We start from the raw sequence: 15,744 nt of genomic DNA on the forward strand, positions 1-15,744 counted from the left end.
TTTCTGCATCACTGTCTTTCAAGATTCTAGTAAGTCTATCCATTTCACTCCAATGTAAAGTTTTTAAAATCCAGTCCCATTTATCTGGTATTTCAGCTTGCTTCCACCTTTGTGCAAACAATGTTCTTGCAGCTGACAACATATACCACACCAAAATCCTGTCTTGCTTCAGAAAACTTTCCACTTGTAAGGTATCTGGTGCCCTTTTAACTGCATATCCCAAAATCTTCAACATCTCTTGTTGAATCATTTGCCAAAATTGTCTCGCTTTTTCACATGTCCACCACATATGGTAAAAAGAGCCTTCACGCTTTTTACATTTCCAACACTGATCAGATGCCTGCTTGTTCATTTTTGCTAACTTCTTAGGTGTCATATACCACCTGTATTGCATTTTCAACAGTTTTCTTTTATATTATTATATGTCGATATCTTCATTGAGTTCTTCCATTGGTGTTCCCATGTCTCCATTGAAATTTCTTTATTCATATTTATGGCCCATTTAATCATTTGAGATTTTACTACTTCATCTTCTGTAGACCATTTCAATAACAATTTATACATCTTTGCAATCAACTTTCCATCTTCCCCTAATAGCTCTTTTTCATTTCTGTCTGATCTTGCCTTATACCTGAAGTCCTGATATCTTTATCCACTAAATTTTTAATTTGTAGCATCTGGAACCAATTAAATTTGTCTTGCAGTTCTTCCTCCGCTTTTAATTCTACTTTGCCATTGTTAATTTTTAGCAATTGTTTGTATGTAACCCATTTGTCTTCCTGTGAGTCAGAAATCCATTTTATAACTTCCATTGGTACAATCCACAGTGGTTTCCTCTCATCACCATATTTAAAATATTTTTTCCAAGTATTCAACAAACTTCTTCTTATAAAATGATGCCAAAAGAAACCATCCATCTTCTCCTTCCCATAATACAAATATGCATGCCAACCAAATAAATTTCCATGACCTTCTAACGCCAATAACTTCTGGTTGGATAAGGTTATCCAGTCCTTGAGCCATACTTAACATACTGCTTCATGATATAATTTAAGATCCAAAACCTCATTCTTTCACATCAATTAGTATTTTCCTTTTGATTCTTGGTTTTTTTCCCCGCCCATACAAATTCAGAAATCTTTTTTTGCCATCTATTGAATTGTTTAACATCTTTCACAATTGGAATTGTTTGGAAGAGAAACAACATTCTTGGTAAGACATTCATTTTCACGGCAGCTATCCTGCCCAAAAGAGACAAGTTCAGCTTATTCCATTTCAACATATCAGCTTCAGTTTTACACAAAAGTTTATCATAGTTATTTTTAAAAAGATCTATATTTTTCATCGTGATCTCTACACCCAAATATCTTACTTTCGAGGTGACTTCACCTAGCTTAGCTCACTGTTCAGTATATATCGCCTTCACCATTCTTATAAAGTCTTTTCCCAACTCTACTTTTTCCATCACAGCAAACAAAATCCCAATTAAGATTGTTAAAGGCTTTCTCCGCATCAGCAAAAAAGAGTGCCACTTCTTTTTCCGGATGTTTTTCATAATACTCTACAATGTCCACCACTATTCTGATATTGTCTCTAATTTGTCTCTTCGGGAGAAAGCCTGCTTGCTCCTCACAGATAAATCTATGCAGGTATTGTTTTAGCCTTTCCGCCAAAATTTTTGCAAAGATTTTGTAGTCATTGTTAAGCAATGAAATCGGTCTATAATTTTTCACATTTGTAGCATCTCTGTCTTCTTTTGGTAACAATGAAATAACTGCTTCTTTCCAGGTTTTTGGCACTTGCCCATCCAAACGGATATTATTCATCAATTTTTGGAGCATTGGAACTAATATATTTATAAGAATTTTGTAAAATTTTATTGAAAAGCCATCCGGTCCCGGTGCTTTCCCTATTTTCATTGAACTGATTGCAGCTTCTATTTCCCCTTTTTCAATTGGATCATTCAATGTTTCTTTCATCATTTCTGTTGTTGGATTTACCTTCACATTTTGTAAATAAGCTTCTAGTCTTTCTTTATCAACTCGCTGGCCTTTAAATAAGTTAGCATAGTATTTATAGAATTCCCTTTTGATGCCCTCCTGGTCTACAGTTTCTTTGCCACCGGTTTTAATCTTGTTTATGTATTTATTTTCCCTTCTTTTCTTCATTTGCCACACCAAATACTTTCCAGGTTTGTTTGCCCCTTCAAAAGATTTTTGTTGGAATCTTTTCAAATTCCACTCCACCTCTTTATTCAGTAAATGACTTAACTGACTCTGTAAAATTGTAATTTCTCGCAAAATTTTCTTTTTCCCAGTCTCTTTCTTAATTCAATTTCTTTTTTACTTATTTCCTTTTGTAAGTCCAACAATTGCTTTTCATTTGCCCTTCTGTCCTTGTTATTCAATGTAATTAATGTTCCTCTCATCACAGCCTTATAGGCATCCCAAACCGTTTGAAATTGTACCTCTTGGTTGTCATTTATTTGGAAAAAAGCTTTAGTTTCTTTTTCTAGAGATGCCACTACCTCCACTTTCTGTAATAAGTCATCATTTATCCTCCACCTCCTCTCTTCTTTCCTCCCTTTAGCCAACCACATCAACGGGTTTTGGTCTACACCTATTTTCGGAAGAATCTCTACTTTTTTTGTGATCAACCCCAGCTCTTTTGTAGCCCATAGCATATCAATCCTAGAAAAGGTATTATGTCTGACTGAAAAAAAGTATAGTGTCATACCCTGGGGTTGAATTTTCTCCACACATCTTCTAAGCTCTCTTGTTTGATTAGTTCAAAAAATGCTTTAGGTAGTTTCCCATCTGCATTTTCCCCCAGATCGATCTAAGGAGTTCTGGATAGTTCAATTAAAGTCACCCATAAGCATTATCTGATCGTATGTTACATGATCCAGTTGTTTCATAATATCATTGAAAAAGTCACTCTTAGCTCCATTAGGAGCATAAAGTCCCAACAAACAGAGTCTTTTTGTCATACATCAAAACTTCTACTGCCAAATATCTACCTTCATTATCTTTAAAAATCAGTTTTGGCTCCAGCTCCTTCTTTATGTAAAAAATCACTTTATGTAAAACCCTTTTTTTTTCTTTAGCCAATGAACCAAATTCTTCCCCTAAAAATTTGTTACGTAAAAATTTGTAATCCGATTGTCTAATGTGTACTTCTTGTAAACAAATTATATTACATTTTTGTTTTGTAATCCAATGGAATGTCGCTCTTCGTTTATTCGACGAATTTAGGTCATTAACATTCCAATAAATTAATTTGTAATCCATAATGATTCTTCAATTAAGCTGTGTCCCCAAAATCCTTATTGTCCACCAAAAACCCTTCCATGCCTTGAATGTCTATTATGGAATACTTCAGCCCTTTATACTCAAAAGTAAGTCCGGCTGGTAAAATCCATCTACTGTATTTTTTGCTCCATAAGACGCACTCCCCCCCCCCCAAAAAAAGTGGGGGGGAGTGTGTGTGTCTTAAGGAGCAAATACTGCAAAAAATTCACACAAACGCCTCTAAAAACTAGGTGCGTCTTATGGTCAGGTGCGTCTTATGAAGTGAAAAATATGGTATATCTTGTACCTTTTGCCCTTAATTTATCCATCAAAGGTTTAAATTGTCTTCTGTCACTGATGACCTTCCTCGGTAGTTCCTTCATCATTCTGACTCTGCTCTCCTCCACCACCAATTCTTTTACAAATTGTTGGCTCAAGATCCTTCCCACTATATCTCTAGTGGTAAATTTAATTACTGTGTCTCTTGGCAATTTATGCCTTCTGGCAAACTCTGAATTGACCCTGTACACGTAATCACATTGATCTTTAATGTTCTCTGGATCTTCACCCAAATATTCAGCAATAATAGTCATGATATATTTCTTTAAGTCCTCTTGATTGTTTTCTGGCACCCCCCTCAGACGTACAAAGTTCTCCATCAGCTTACAGTCTTGTAGTGGAACTTTTTCCTGAATCTTCCTTATTGTAACATCTTGATTTGTAACTCTATTTTCCACCTCTTGCATCTTCTGTGTTGTTGCTTGTGACTCCTTCCTCAGATCATCAATTTCTTTCTTAATCTCTTTCTTAACAGCTTCAGCACTGGAATTTATTTCTTTTATTAGTTCCTTAGTTATCTCTTTTGTTATTTCTTTAGTCTCTTTAGTCAACTTTTTTTCACTTGTAGTTATCAAATCTTTTATTGCCTTTGTTAATCTGGCCTCCATAGCATCCAACTGTTCTTGGGCAATCTTAGACATTTTGCCCTCCACTGAGCCAGCTCTTCCACGCATTCTTAGTTCATATTTTGGATCAGACATCAGACGTCAGTCTTCCCATAGAATATAATAGGCCCCAAGTTGACCTCACCAAACTACAAACCGATAACAGGGTTCAATAGATTAGAGCATGCCCTCTTCGGCAAGCCCCAAATTGCTGTCCTCAGAGCTTCCTGGGCCAGGATATTAATATTTAAAGTTTTATAAACATTCAAAATGGCGGCCGCAACTTTTTCAGGCCCCAACTCTATGGTTTTCTGGGCTAGATTAGGCCTGGAGGTCTAGGATGTGTCCCTCTTCTCCGAGCGCTGTTTTCTGACTCTCTGGAAATGAAGTCCCGTTCTCAATGATTTCCACTCTTGCGATAGTTCAATCGTCACTTCCTGTTTCCCAGTTGCAAGCTGAGGCTTTGTTATGACGGTGGATTTTTTTTTTTTGCAGAAGCCACAAAGGTAAACAAATTTGGGGGTTTTTTTTTAATTTTACAGCGCCTATTGAAGTCCCAAAGCCACGATTTCACCCCCAGCCTCTGTAACACAGCTTTACTTCTTTGCAAATAGATCCAAAACTTTGTTTCTTTAGTTTAAAAACGTTCTTTTAGTCCCGGAATGAAAGATAAGAATTGTACCTTATCAAGTGTCCAAAACTTCCTTACACCGATCGTTCCAATCTTCAGTAGTCTGTAGTCCATAGAAAGTTGGGGTTGGGTGAAATTATGTCAACTTAATGACTCCAGAAAGCCTTTGTAGACGTTGTTATGCGATTTTTCACGGGAGATTCTTCAAAGCCGAAAAAGAGCCCCAGCAGGACTCCTCGCCAGCCAAAGTTAAACTCCTCAAAATCTTGCAGGCATGTCTTGGACTCTTCCCATAACTGGGAGGGTAGGCAGCAGGTGATAAAAACACCGTTTATGCCCAGAACAAAGGTGTTGGTCCACTCCACGAAAGGGAGATGCGTCAGTTCCCCATCTTTCCAACCCCGGAAGCCAGAAATGGATTTCTCTTAATATCGCACGGTTTGGGTCTTTCTGAGTTCCCTGTACAACCGTGTGCCCTTAGAACATGGCATGTTTTACTGCATTCCCGCAATTTTTAAATGTACATCAGGGGAAAGGAATCCCTTTTCTCACCAATATTGTACACCCTGAAAGAAGAAACAGAATTATTAATATTTTTTGTCTTCTGGAGCCAGTTTGGTGTAGTGGTTAAGTGTGCAGATTCTTAACTGGGAGAACCAGGTTTGATTCCCCACTCCTCCACTTGCAGCTGCTGGGATGGCCTTGGGTCAGCCATAGCTCTGGCAGAAGTGTCCTTAAAAGGGCAGCAGCTGTGAGAGCTCTCGCAGCCTCACAGGGTGTCTGTTGTGGGGGAGGAAGATAAAGGAGATTGTGAGCCGCTCTGAGATTCAGAGTGGAGGGCAGGATACAAATCCAATATCGTCGTCGTCTTCTTATAAAAAACTTTTTTTGCATTTATCTTTCTCCTTTAATTCAATTTTGAACTTCCAGGGCTGAACTTTCTTCTGCTCCTCTGTTCTATTTGAAAGTGAGGCTTTCTTTAGTTAAAAGTCTCTTTTGCATACTTTTCGCTGCGAGGACTGTGTACAAATGTGCATCATTAATGTCACAGTGTTCTGAAAGCTTTTAAAATCCTGCCGCAAATGGAGAAACATTTAGCTTCAAGCTGATTTTCCTCGTGCAGCTTGACTCTTCCTGCTGTAATCAGAGGCTTGGGATAATGGATGCCGCTTTAGAAGAGCCAAGTGCCATAATATGAACATGGCACCATGTGAAATACGGTACAGCTGCGTTTGTCGCAGTTCAGATTCACGTTAGCTTGGTGTTTTTATGGGGGGATGGTGCGTTTTTGAAATGTTTTTGGGATCTTGCATTAACTTTTTTTTTTTAAGTGATGTGTGTAATAAGCCACCTCAAACTGCTGGGAGAGGCATGGAAGAAATATTTGAAATAGATAAATAGGTGGATAGACATCACTGAGCCTCATGGACTAAATTAGATTAGCTTGTTTTTTAAAACCAAGGACTGATTTGTAGACCAGCCTGCTGTTTGTGGTTTCAGAAGCATCTCTGCTTTAGGCTGTCTCTCTCCTCCCCCCCCACCCCCAGGTTATTGACTTATGCTCTGTGACAGTAAAACATGCTGAAAATACAGAACATTTCACTGGGTGTCAGTAGGTCAAAGCCAAGCTTATTCTTTCTAGGTTTGGTAGAAACCATGCCCCACTCCCTAGAGCCAGCTTGGTGTAGTGGTTAAGTGTGCGGACTCTTATTTGGGAGAACCGGGTTTGATTCCCCACTCCTCCACTTGCACCTACTAGCATGGCCTTGGGTTAGCCATAGCTCTGGCAGAGGTGGTCCTTGAAAGGGTAGCTGCCGTGAGAGCCCTCTCAGCCCCACCCACTTCACAGGGTGTCTGTTGTGGGGGGAGAAGATACATAATATTGTAAACCGCTCTGAGTCTCTGATTCAGAGAGAAGGGTGGGGTATAAATCTGCAATTTTTTTTCTCTTTACTGTCATCTCATGAGTCATGAAACGATTACCATTTTCTTTCAAAAATGCATAAATAAATCATAGTGTGTGGGCCCTACCTGGATAGGTGAGGCAAGCCTGATCTCGTCAGATCTCGGAAGCTAAGCAAGGTCAACCCTGACAAGTATTTGGATGGGAGACCTCCAGAGAATACCAGTGTCGGGAGGCAGAAGCAGGCTGTTAAGCTACGTCTCTGAAAGTCTTCCTTGCCCTGGTAGGAGTTGCCAGAGGTCATTGCCATGACACACACCGACAAAAAAACAGAAATGCAAAGAACCCCATAACATGTAAATAGGAGGAGTAACCTTGGCAAATAGAAGGGGAAGACGCGGAAGTAGTGGCAGACTTCACATTTCTGGGTTCCAAGATCACTGCAGCTGGTGACAGTAGCCATGAAATTAAAAGACATTTGCTCCTTGGGAGGACAGCTATGGCGATCCTGGGCAGTATAATAAAAAGTAGAGACATCACCCTGCCAACAAAAGTCCGTATAGTCAAAGTGATGGTATTCCCAGTAGTAATGTATCCTGGGAGAGCTGGACCATAAGGAAGGCTGAGCGCAGAAGAATAGATGCTTTCGAGCTTGGTGCTGGAGAAGGCTCTTGAGAGTCCCTTGGACTGCAAGAAGATCAAATCAGTCAGTACTAACGGAAATCAACCCAGACTGTTCCCTGGAAAGTCAGATGCTGAAGCTGAAGCTCAAATACTTTGGCCACCAAATGAGAAGGGAGCACTTACTGGAGAAGACCCTGATGCTGGGAAAGACAGAAGGCAAAAGAAGGGAATGGCAAAAGATGAGATGGCTGGACAGCGTTACTGATGTAACTAACATGAATTTGAGCAGACTTCAGAGGATGGTGGAAAACAGGAGAGCCTGGCGTGACTTTGTCCGTGGGGTCACCAAGAGTCAGACTTCACTGTGCAACTGAACAACAAACAACAAAATGTGGGAAGAAGTCTCTGTGTGTTCCCCCCACAACCACCACTGGATCCCAGGGCCCTATAAAGTATATCTTGTCCTTCTCCCAGGCTTGGGGAAACTTTCTTTAAACATGTATTCAGGTATTTTTATAAAAAAAAATGACACCCAACATTAAGTTTAAATAAGGAAAATGGAAGGAATAAATACATATCACTTTTTCTAGTTCTGCCCTGTGGTTAATGCTGCCGTTTAATTTTCTCTCCTCTTTCCCAACAGGTATCACTGTTGATAAGCACGGGTTCATTTACTTTGTTGATGGCACCATGATACGAAAGATTGATGGGAACGGAGTGATCACGACATTAATAGGCTCCAACGGTCTCACATCAACCCAACCGCTAAGCTGTGATGCTGGAATGGACATCACTCAGGTAGACACTAATAGTTTTCGCACATTGTTGCTGTGCGGTATGGGAGCAAATTTCATTTTATAGGCTGCAAATTAGACATTAAAGAACACCATTTGAATAAATGGAAAGGAAATAACCACATTTCCTGGGTCGTCACCAAACAGTCGCCTAGAAGTCTTCCTTGGGGACATGAATATTAATGTACAAGCTGCAGGTCTGCAGAGTTGTTGGGTGGGCGGGGCGGGGAGGAAAAAATATTTCCTTCCCATGTCAAAATCCCCCCCCCCTCTAAGATTCTGTACATTTCCAGGCTATTTTTCTCTTCAGTCTGTCTCCTCCAACCCATCCCTTTAAATTGTTCATGGTATTCTTTATATTACATACATATACATAAATACATCCACACAAAGCAGGAGTCAAGTTTTATTCAGAATGTAAGCTTTTGTGAGCTCCAAGCATACGTCATCAGACAATAGTCTGGAATGGCAAGCAGGCCTAAATACAGAGAAAGTGGGCTGTGGGTTAGTATGCAGAGTCATGGAAATGTTTTTAGCAGATTAAAAGAATCATAAGTTGGGGTCTGTTGTTTGTTATTTAGTGCTTGCCATCCCGGACTATTGTCTGATGAAGTGTGCTTAGAGCCCATGAAAGCTCACATTCCGAATAAAACTTTGTTGGTCTTAAAGGAGCTGCTTGACTCCTGCTTTGTTCTGCTTCAGACCAGCACGTTTGCCCATCTGGATCTACATACATATATACATACATATTTGCCTCAGGAAGCATGACCAGTCGTCAACAGCACATTTTTGAAGAGTATCCACCTCTTTGTTTGTGTGAATGTATGAAGTCAATACATTGGGGACATTTCCCCCCATTTTGGTTAATTAAGTCATATTGTTCTGCTTATATGGAAAACCTCCTGGGCATTTTGAAACCCCGACCTTCTCTGTGGGTTTTCTTTCTGTATTATGCTTCTGTTTATTGTCTTTACTGTTTTTGCAACCAGAGCCATAAACAGCAAACCCTTGTCCCAAAACCTCGTTCCACAGGAAAGCACGAAAGAACTTAAAGGCTACTATTGTAAGCTGTTGTGTGATTTGTTTGTGATAGTTTGTTTTTTCTGTATTTCTGTGACGGGTATGAGCTCCCAGGTATACCTGGGGTTCCCAACCTTTTTGAGCCTGTGGGCACCTTTGGGATTCTGAGGCAGGGTGGTGGGCACAATGCAAAATGGCTGCTGCAGGAGGCGGAGCCAAACACAATCTCAGGGAGTGAGTTTGTGCATAACTGTAATAGTAACTGTTCAACATTTCAGGCAGAAGCTGTTTAATGGGGTGCCTTTTGAAATGAACGCATTGTTTTAAAGTATTATCTTGCATACACACGGCTTAGTTTCAGTCATGGGGAGCATCATATGACCGCATTTATGAGAGTATTGTAAATCAGACACACTGCTAATTGCACTGTACAAGGTACCCAGTAGGGGTGGACATAATGACTGATTAGGGCTCATATCTGGATATAATGTTGCTACTGTTGCTTTTCTAGATTTGGCCAAATCATATCAGACCGTATGTTTCAGAATTGGCCAATGATGAGAAACTTCTGTCACCATGTCACAAAACATCTGGGATGCACGTGCTGTGTCTCAAAAAGAAACAGTCGACGTTTGGAATACTGTTTTTTTTTTTTAAATAATAATAATTTTTTTTTAAACTTAGTACACAATATATAATGAAATCAGCATACAACTATGACATTAATAACAACATAATAACAATAACCATTTAACCAATCAAATCTACTTTATTTCCATTTCTTAGTAATGTTCCTCATATTACTATATGAATGTTACAACAGCCGTTTAGTTTCAAGTTTCAAGTTTTATTTAAATTTATATCCTGCCCTTCCCACCGAAGTGGCTCAGGGCAGCTCAAAACACATAAAAATCTGACATAATTTTTGGATTTAAAACATCTTACACAGTTAAAACAGTAAAATAATAAAACATATAACGGCAGTCTATCAAAGTACACTCAGCTTCCAATGCCAGTTAATTATAAGCCAGCCGGAAGAGGGCTATCTTACAGGCCCTGCGGAACTGTCCAAGGTTTAAACTATAAACTTGCAATGCATAGAATCAAGTAGTTCTTCACGTTATAATTTTTTGGGACTATCCTATGGTACGTCATGTATTCTAGTACAGGAACTAGTTTTCCATGAATGATGTGTGGCACGTGACGGAATTTTTGTGTGTGTCAGGCTCTCTATTATTTTCTCTACAATAAAATATCCCCGTAGCTGTTTTGGAAAACAAATAACTCTAATAAGAAGCTGTGGACCTTTGGATTCCCCCTGTCCTTAAAGACTGTTTGTTGACCCTCATCTTCTAAGAATTTTTTCTTATATTTCAATACCAAATTAATTCAAGGCCCTCCAAAGTAGGTTTCTAAATAAATGAGACATTATGGGAAATATAAATGGGCAGTGGACTGTGGCTTCTAAATAAAGGAAATGGCAGAACTGTTTCTAATGCGTATGCGTCTGTGAAGCATTTAAACCGCCAAAGCTGATAATGAGACCCTGGTGGGCTTTTATTTTAAGATGAGCCGTCAATCAGGTTTACAGCTTGAGCTACTTGCTCAGCTCGTTACTGTGTCCATAGGCCACGCGGCATGACACAGTTTGCATTGGAGAACATGGTTTGCTCCAAACCACAGTAAGGAAGCAAGGGAAGGGGGTGAAGCAAGGTGGGATTCATTGCACAGGAGGTGGTGGCAGCTGCAAGCATAGCCAGGAGGGGACTGGATAGGCATATGGAGCAGAGGTTAGTGGCTACTAGCTGCAGCACATTGTTGGAACTCTCTGTCTGGGGCAGTGATGCTCTGTATTCTTGGTGCTTGCGGGGGGGCACAGTGGGAGGGCTTCTAGTGTCCTGGCCCCACTGGTGGACCTCCTGATGGCACTTGGGTTTTTTTGTCCGCTGTGTGACACAGAGCGTTGGACTGGATGGGCCACTGGCCTGATACAACATGGTTTCTCTTATGTTCTTATATGGAGCAGAGGTCTATCAGTGGCTATTAGCCAAAGCATATTGTTGGAACTCTTTGTCTGGGGCAGTGATGCTCTGTATTCTTGGTGCTTGCGGGGGGGCACAGTGGGAGGGCTTCTAGTGTCCTGGCCCCACTGGTGGACCTCTGGATGGCACCTGGGTTTTTTTGGCCGCTGTGTGACACAGAGTGTTGGACTGGATGGCCATTGGCCTGATCCAACATGGCTTCTCTTATGTTCTTAAGGGGTATTGAATCCTTCCTCTTCCTGCTCTTTGTGCCTGGAGCCCCTCCCCTCAAGTTGCTTTCCTCATATCTGGGCCCTGAGTCTAGGAATAAACGCAGCATGGGTAAAGTGATTTGGGGGAGGGCTTAAAGAGGGAAGTGGAAAATGAATCCTGCATTACCACACTTCCACATTTGAAATCACTCAGTTCTACCACTTTATAACTGGCTGCCACATGGGTGTCAGACTTATTTGTTATGAGGGCCAGATCTGACATAAATGAGACCTTGGCAGGCCAGGCCATGTTGGGCTGTGTCGTGTGTATTTCCATTTAAGATTAGGCAGCAGAGGTAGAAGCTTTATAAAGGACAAAGACAATCACAATTAAAGATTTTTTTAAAAAAAACTTAAACATGCTTATAACATTAGCACTTGTTGGTCTTAAAGGTGCTTTCTTTGTATTTCTCCCATGGGATCCAGAGAACTGGGCAAAGGAAGCTCTGGCTGTTTCCTTCCTTCCCCAGCCAATAGAAGGAAAAGAGGCTTGGCTCAGTAGCTCCAACGTGCAATTGAAAGAACCTGGCAAAGCAAGCTGTGCCTTTCCCTCCTCCCTCCCCGAGAGAGGAGCCTCAGCTGATGGAGAAAATAGAGGCTTAGCTCTGTAGATCCTGTGCAATTGAGCAAGCCTTACAAAGCAAGCTGTGAAGAAGGGAGCAAGAGAGAGAGAGAGAACAAAGCAAATGACAGCCAGTTGCTCAGGGGCTTGATAGGAGCTATTTGAGGGCCTGATTCGGCCCCCGGGCCAGATGTTTGACACCCCTGGTCTAGCACAACCTATATTATAAGGCACACAGGCCAGCAGCTGTAACATCTAAGCTCAACACTAAGAATTGCAGGTGCTGCACAAAAGAATTCTGTCTTCCTTGACTAGGTTGGCCAGCCCCCAGGTCCAGGCATGGAAAACCTTGCCCCAACAGCCATGATGCGCCTTTAAATCTCTGTAGGACATTTTACATGGGGAAGGAAGGAAAGAGCCAGAGCTTCCTTTGCCCAGTTCCCTGGATCCCAGGGAAGAAATACAAAGAAAGCACCTTTAAGACCAACAAGTGCTAATGTTTTAAGCATGTTTAAGTTTTAAAAAAAATCTTTGTGATTGAATAAATTGAATAAATGAGACCCGCTAAGGTCTCATTTATGTCAGATCTGGCCCTCATAACAAATGAGTTTGACACCCCTGTTTTAGAAGAAGCTTGCAAAGTGTTTGTATTTGGGAATGTGTGTATGTGTGTCTTTAAAACTCAGCAGGATGAAAGCTGTGGGGGGAGGGAGCAGGCATGAGTCGCATGGCCCTTCCCAGTGAGTGTGAGAAGTGTTTAAGAGAGGAAGTCCCTCTGTTTTCTATTTGTTTCAGAAGATGTGTACAGGGCTTTTTTTGTAGAAAAAGCTCAGCATGAACTTATTTGCATATTAGGCCTCACCCCTTGACATCACCATTGTTTCACACAGGGCTTTTTAAATAGAAAAAGTCCAGCAGGAGCTCATTTGCATATCAGGCCATACCCCCTGATGCCAAGCCAGCCGGAACTGTGTTCCTGTGTGTTCCTGCTCAAAAAAAAGCCCTGCATGTGTATAGCAAAATGGATAGTAAAGAGCTAACTAGAACCTGATTATGGAATGGAGGAAAACTCCATTCGCCACTTCCCTAGGCCGCTCTCTTACTTACTTTTGTTTTTCTGTGATAGTCCGAAGAAGCTGGTTGAAATAAAGCAGATTGCTACATTAGCAACTCCGTGAGGAATGTTATTTATACCATTGCCCCAGTGAGATCACAATGTATGGGCTTGCAAACTGTTTGTGCTTGAGAAAGGATTATTTTGGATGCTTTGTGAGTGTGTGTGTGTGTCCCTTAATAAAGCCATGCTTGGAAGTGCCTCCAAAGCCTGACAAGGGACTTGTGGGGGTGTGACAAATTATACTTTCATTTAGTGGAAGTGCAGCTACTGGGGAACCCTTTGAGGGGAAAAAGGAGGATGAGGAAATGAAGTCTGAATTCAGGGAGCTGCACTGCTGTATTTTTTTTTAGGAAATGGGAAAGTCTCCAGGCTGTACTCCCAAAGACTCCAAGTATTTCCTGAGTTGGACCTGGCACCTCTATCCTTGACAGCTGTGATACCATAGTGGTTCAGGGGAAGAGAGAATGAGAGTGCTATGAGCTGGCAAGTTCCCAGTTCAGATCTTAGTTTTGAATTCCCAAAATGGCCTTAGGCAAAATATTGGACAGCTTCAGTTTCTCTGTGTGCAATAAACGTTCGAGTGAAGGATATATTCCCTCTTTTAGAATATAGATCTTGCAACTTGAAATCCAGCATCTTGAAAACCAAGGCTGGACTACTGTAATGTTTTATATTGGGTCTTCCTTTGAAGACTGTTATTAAGGACAGCTCTGAACTGAGATTGAGGAAATGGTTCCAACATGTTGTTTGTAAGTTGCTGGCTGCTAGCCTCCCACATGAGCACCAGAGAACTTGAAAGACAGCTAAAATAGGTAAATTAGACCTACAAAGGTGAAGTGCTGGAGTGCTGGTAATTGGTTCCGCTTGATATATATTTTACAGCTATTATTTCGCTGCACTTGGTTACTGAGTGTTATGTAGGATCTCACAGATCTTTGAGCACTTCTAAAAGTTATGTTAGGTTTTATCCCTCTTCACTGTACTTGGATTTCCACAGGCACATATACATAAATGCCCTATATATACCGTATGTCACAGAAATGAGTACACCCCCTCACATTTTGTAAATATTTAAGTATATCTTTTCATGTGACAACACTGAAGAAATGACACTTGGCTACAATGTAAAGTAGTCAGTCTACAGCTTGTATAACAGTATAAATGTGGTGTCCCCTGAAAATTACGCCACACACAGCCATTAATGTCTTAATATCTAGAGTCCATGCTCTTAACCACTACACCAAACTGGGAGCCAGGGCCACCCTTGGAGGAAGGGTGGGATATAAATGTGATAGACTCATGTGCCTTTTAAAAAAATGTTGTATAATGATTTCAAATGCCAAACGACCCTTTGCAAGCAATTATGCCTGGAATATTCTGGTGTGGTCTGCTATAAGGACAGTCCTTGATTATGACTTTCATGCAACTCTGGGACTGATATGGACGGGCAAGTCTGATAATCTGATTCCATCCTGTTTGACAAAGTGGGCATGTACACGAAAGCTCACATCCTGAATAAAACTTTGGTTGGCCTTAAAGGTGCTATTAAACTCTAACTTTGTCACAGGGCTGTTCCTTGTTTTTGCATTTCCTGCATTGCTCACCCCAGCTATGGTAGGGATTAGCACACTGGTTGATAAAAGAATCAGCCCTTTGGCTCTTGACCTGGCAAGCTCTGGAGGGTAAATGTTTAGCAGCTCTTTCCGAGCTCTTCCAGAAGAACCAAAGCTGTAAAACAGATACCCCAGTAAGGTTTTGGTTAGACCGCAAACTTCAATAAGGTATGTCAACCTCACTTACACCCTTTACACATAATGAGAGTGTCTTCTGTGGCCCCGAAAGGTAGGACCAGAACCAATGGGTTGAAATTAAATCAAAAGAGTTTCTGGCTCAACATTAGGAAGAACTTCCTGACGGTTAGAGCGATTCCTCAGTGGAACAGGCTTCCTTGGGAGGGGGGTGGGTTCTCCTTCCTTGGAGTTTTTACAGAGGCTAGATGGCCATCTGACAGCAATGAAGATCCTGTGAATTTAGGGGGAGGTGTTTGTGAGTGTCCTGCATTGTGCAGGGGGTTGGCCTAGATGACCCTGGAGGTCCTCTCCAACTCTATGATTCTGTATATAAAGCATGTGGTGTTGTGGCTAGATTTTTGATTGATCAAAATTATTGAAGTAGGACTGGGGAAACCCAAGTTCAAATCCCCACTCAGCTGTGGAGCTCTTAGGATACCCTTAAACCTGTCACCCTCTCTCACTCTCTCTCTCAGCCTAATTTACCTCTACAGGGTAGTTATGGGGATTAAATGGACCAGGGGAAGAAGAAGAAAAAGAGGAGGAGGAGACTGGATTTGTACTCCGCCCTTCGCTCAGAATCAGAGCCAGTGCGTAGGAATAGGCGGGGTAGGCGACGGCCGCAGGCGCTACCCCGCCAGGGGGTGCTAGGAGACACCCTCCCTTACTGCCCTACACTCTTTGGAGGCTTCCTTGGAAGCCTCCAAAGAGCGTAGTTTTTAAAAGGCAGCCGGCTGCTTTCAGCCCAAAGGCGGCCAGCCGCCTTTAAAACACCA

General features: G+C 41.4%; 1 protein-coding gene across 1 annotated transcript in view; it reads left to right on the top strand.

The window, feature by feature from the left end:
• Window positions 1-15,744, top strand: part of TENM1 (teneurin transmembrane protein 1) — a 713,021-nt gene that overhangs the window by 596,253 nt on the left and 101,024 nt on the right. The window contains 1 exon segment of the mRNA XM_060250020.1: window positions 8,036-8,190. Coding sequence (XP_060106003.1) covers window positions 8,036-8,190 — 155 coding nt within the window.

Source organism: Heteronotia binoei, chromosome 11, assembly GCF_032191835.1.
Source record: "Heteronotia binoei isolate CCM8104 ecotype False Entrance Well chromosome 11, APGP_CSIRO_Hbin_v1, whole genome shotgun sequence".
NCBI lineage: Eukaryota > Metazoa > Chordata > Lepidosauria > Squamata > Gekkonidae > Heteronotia > Heteronotia binoei.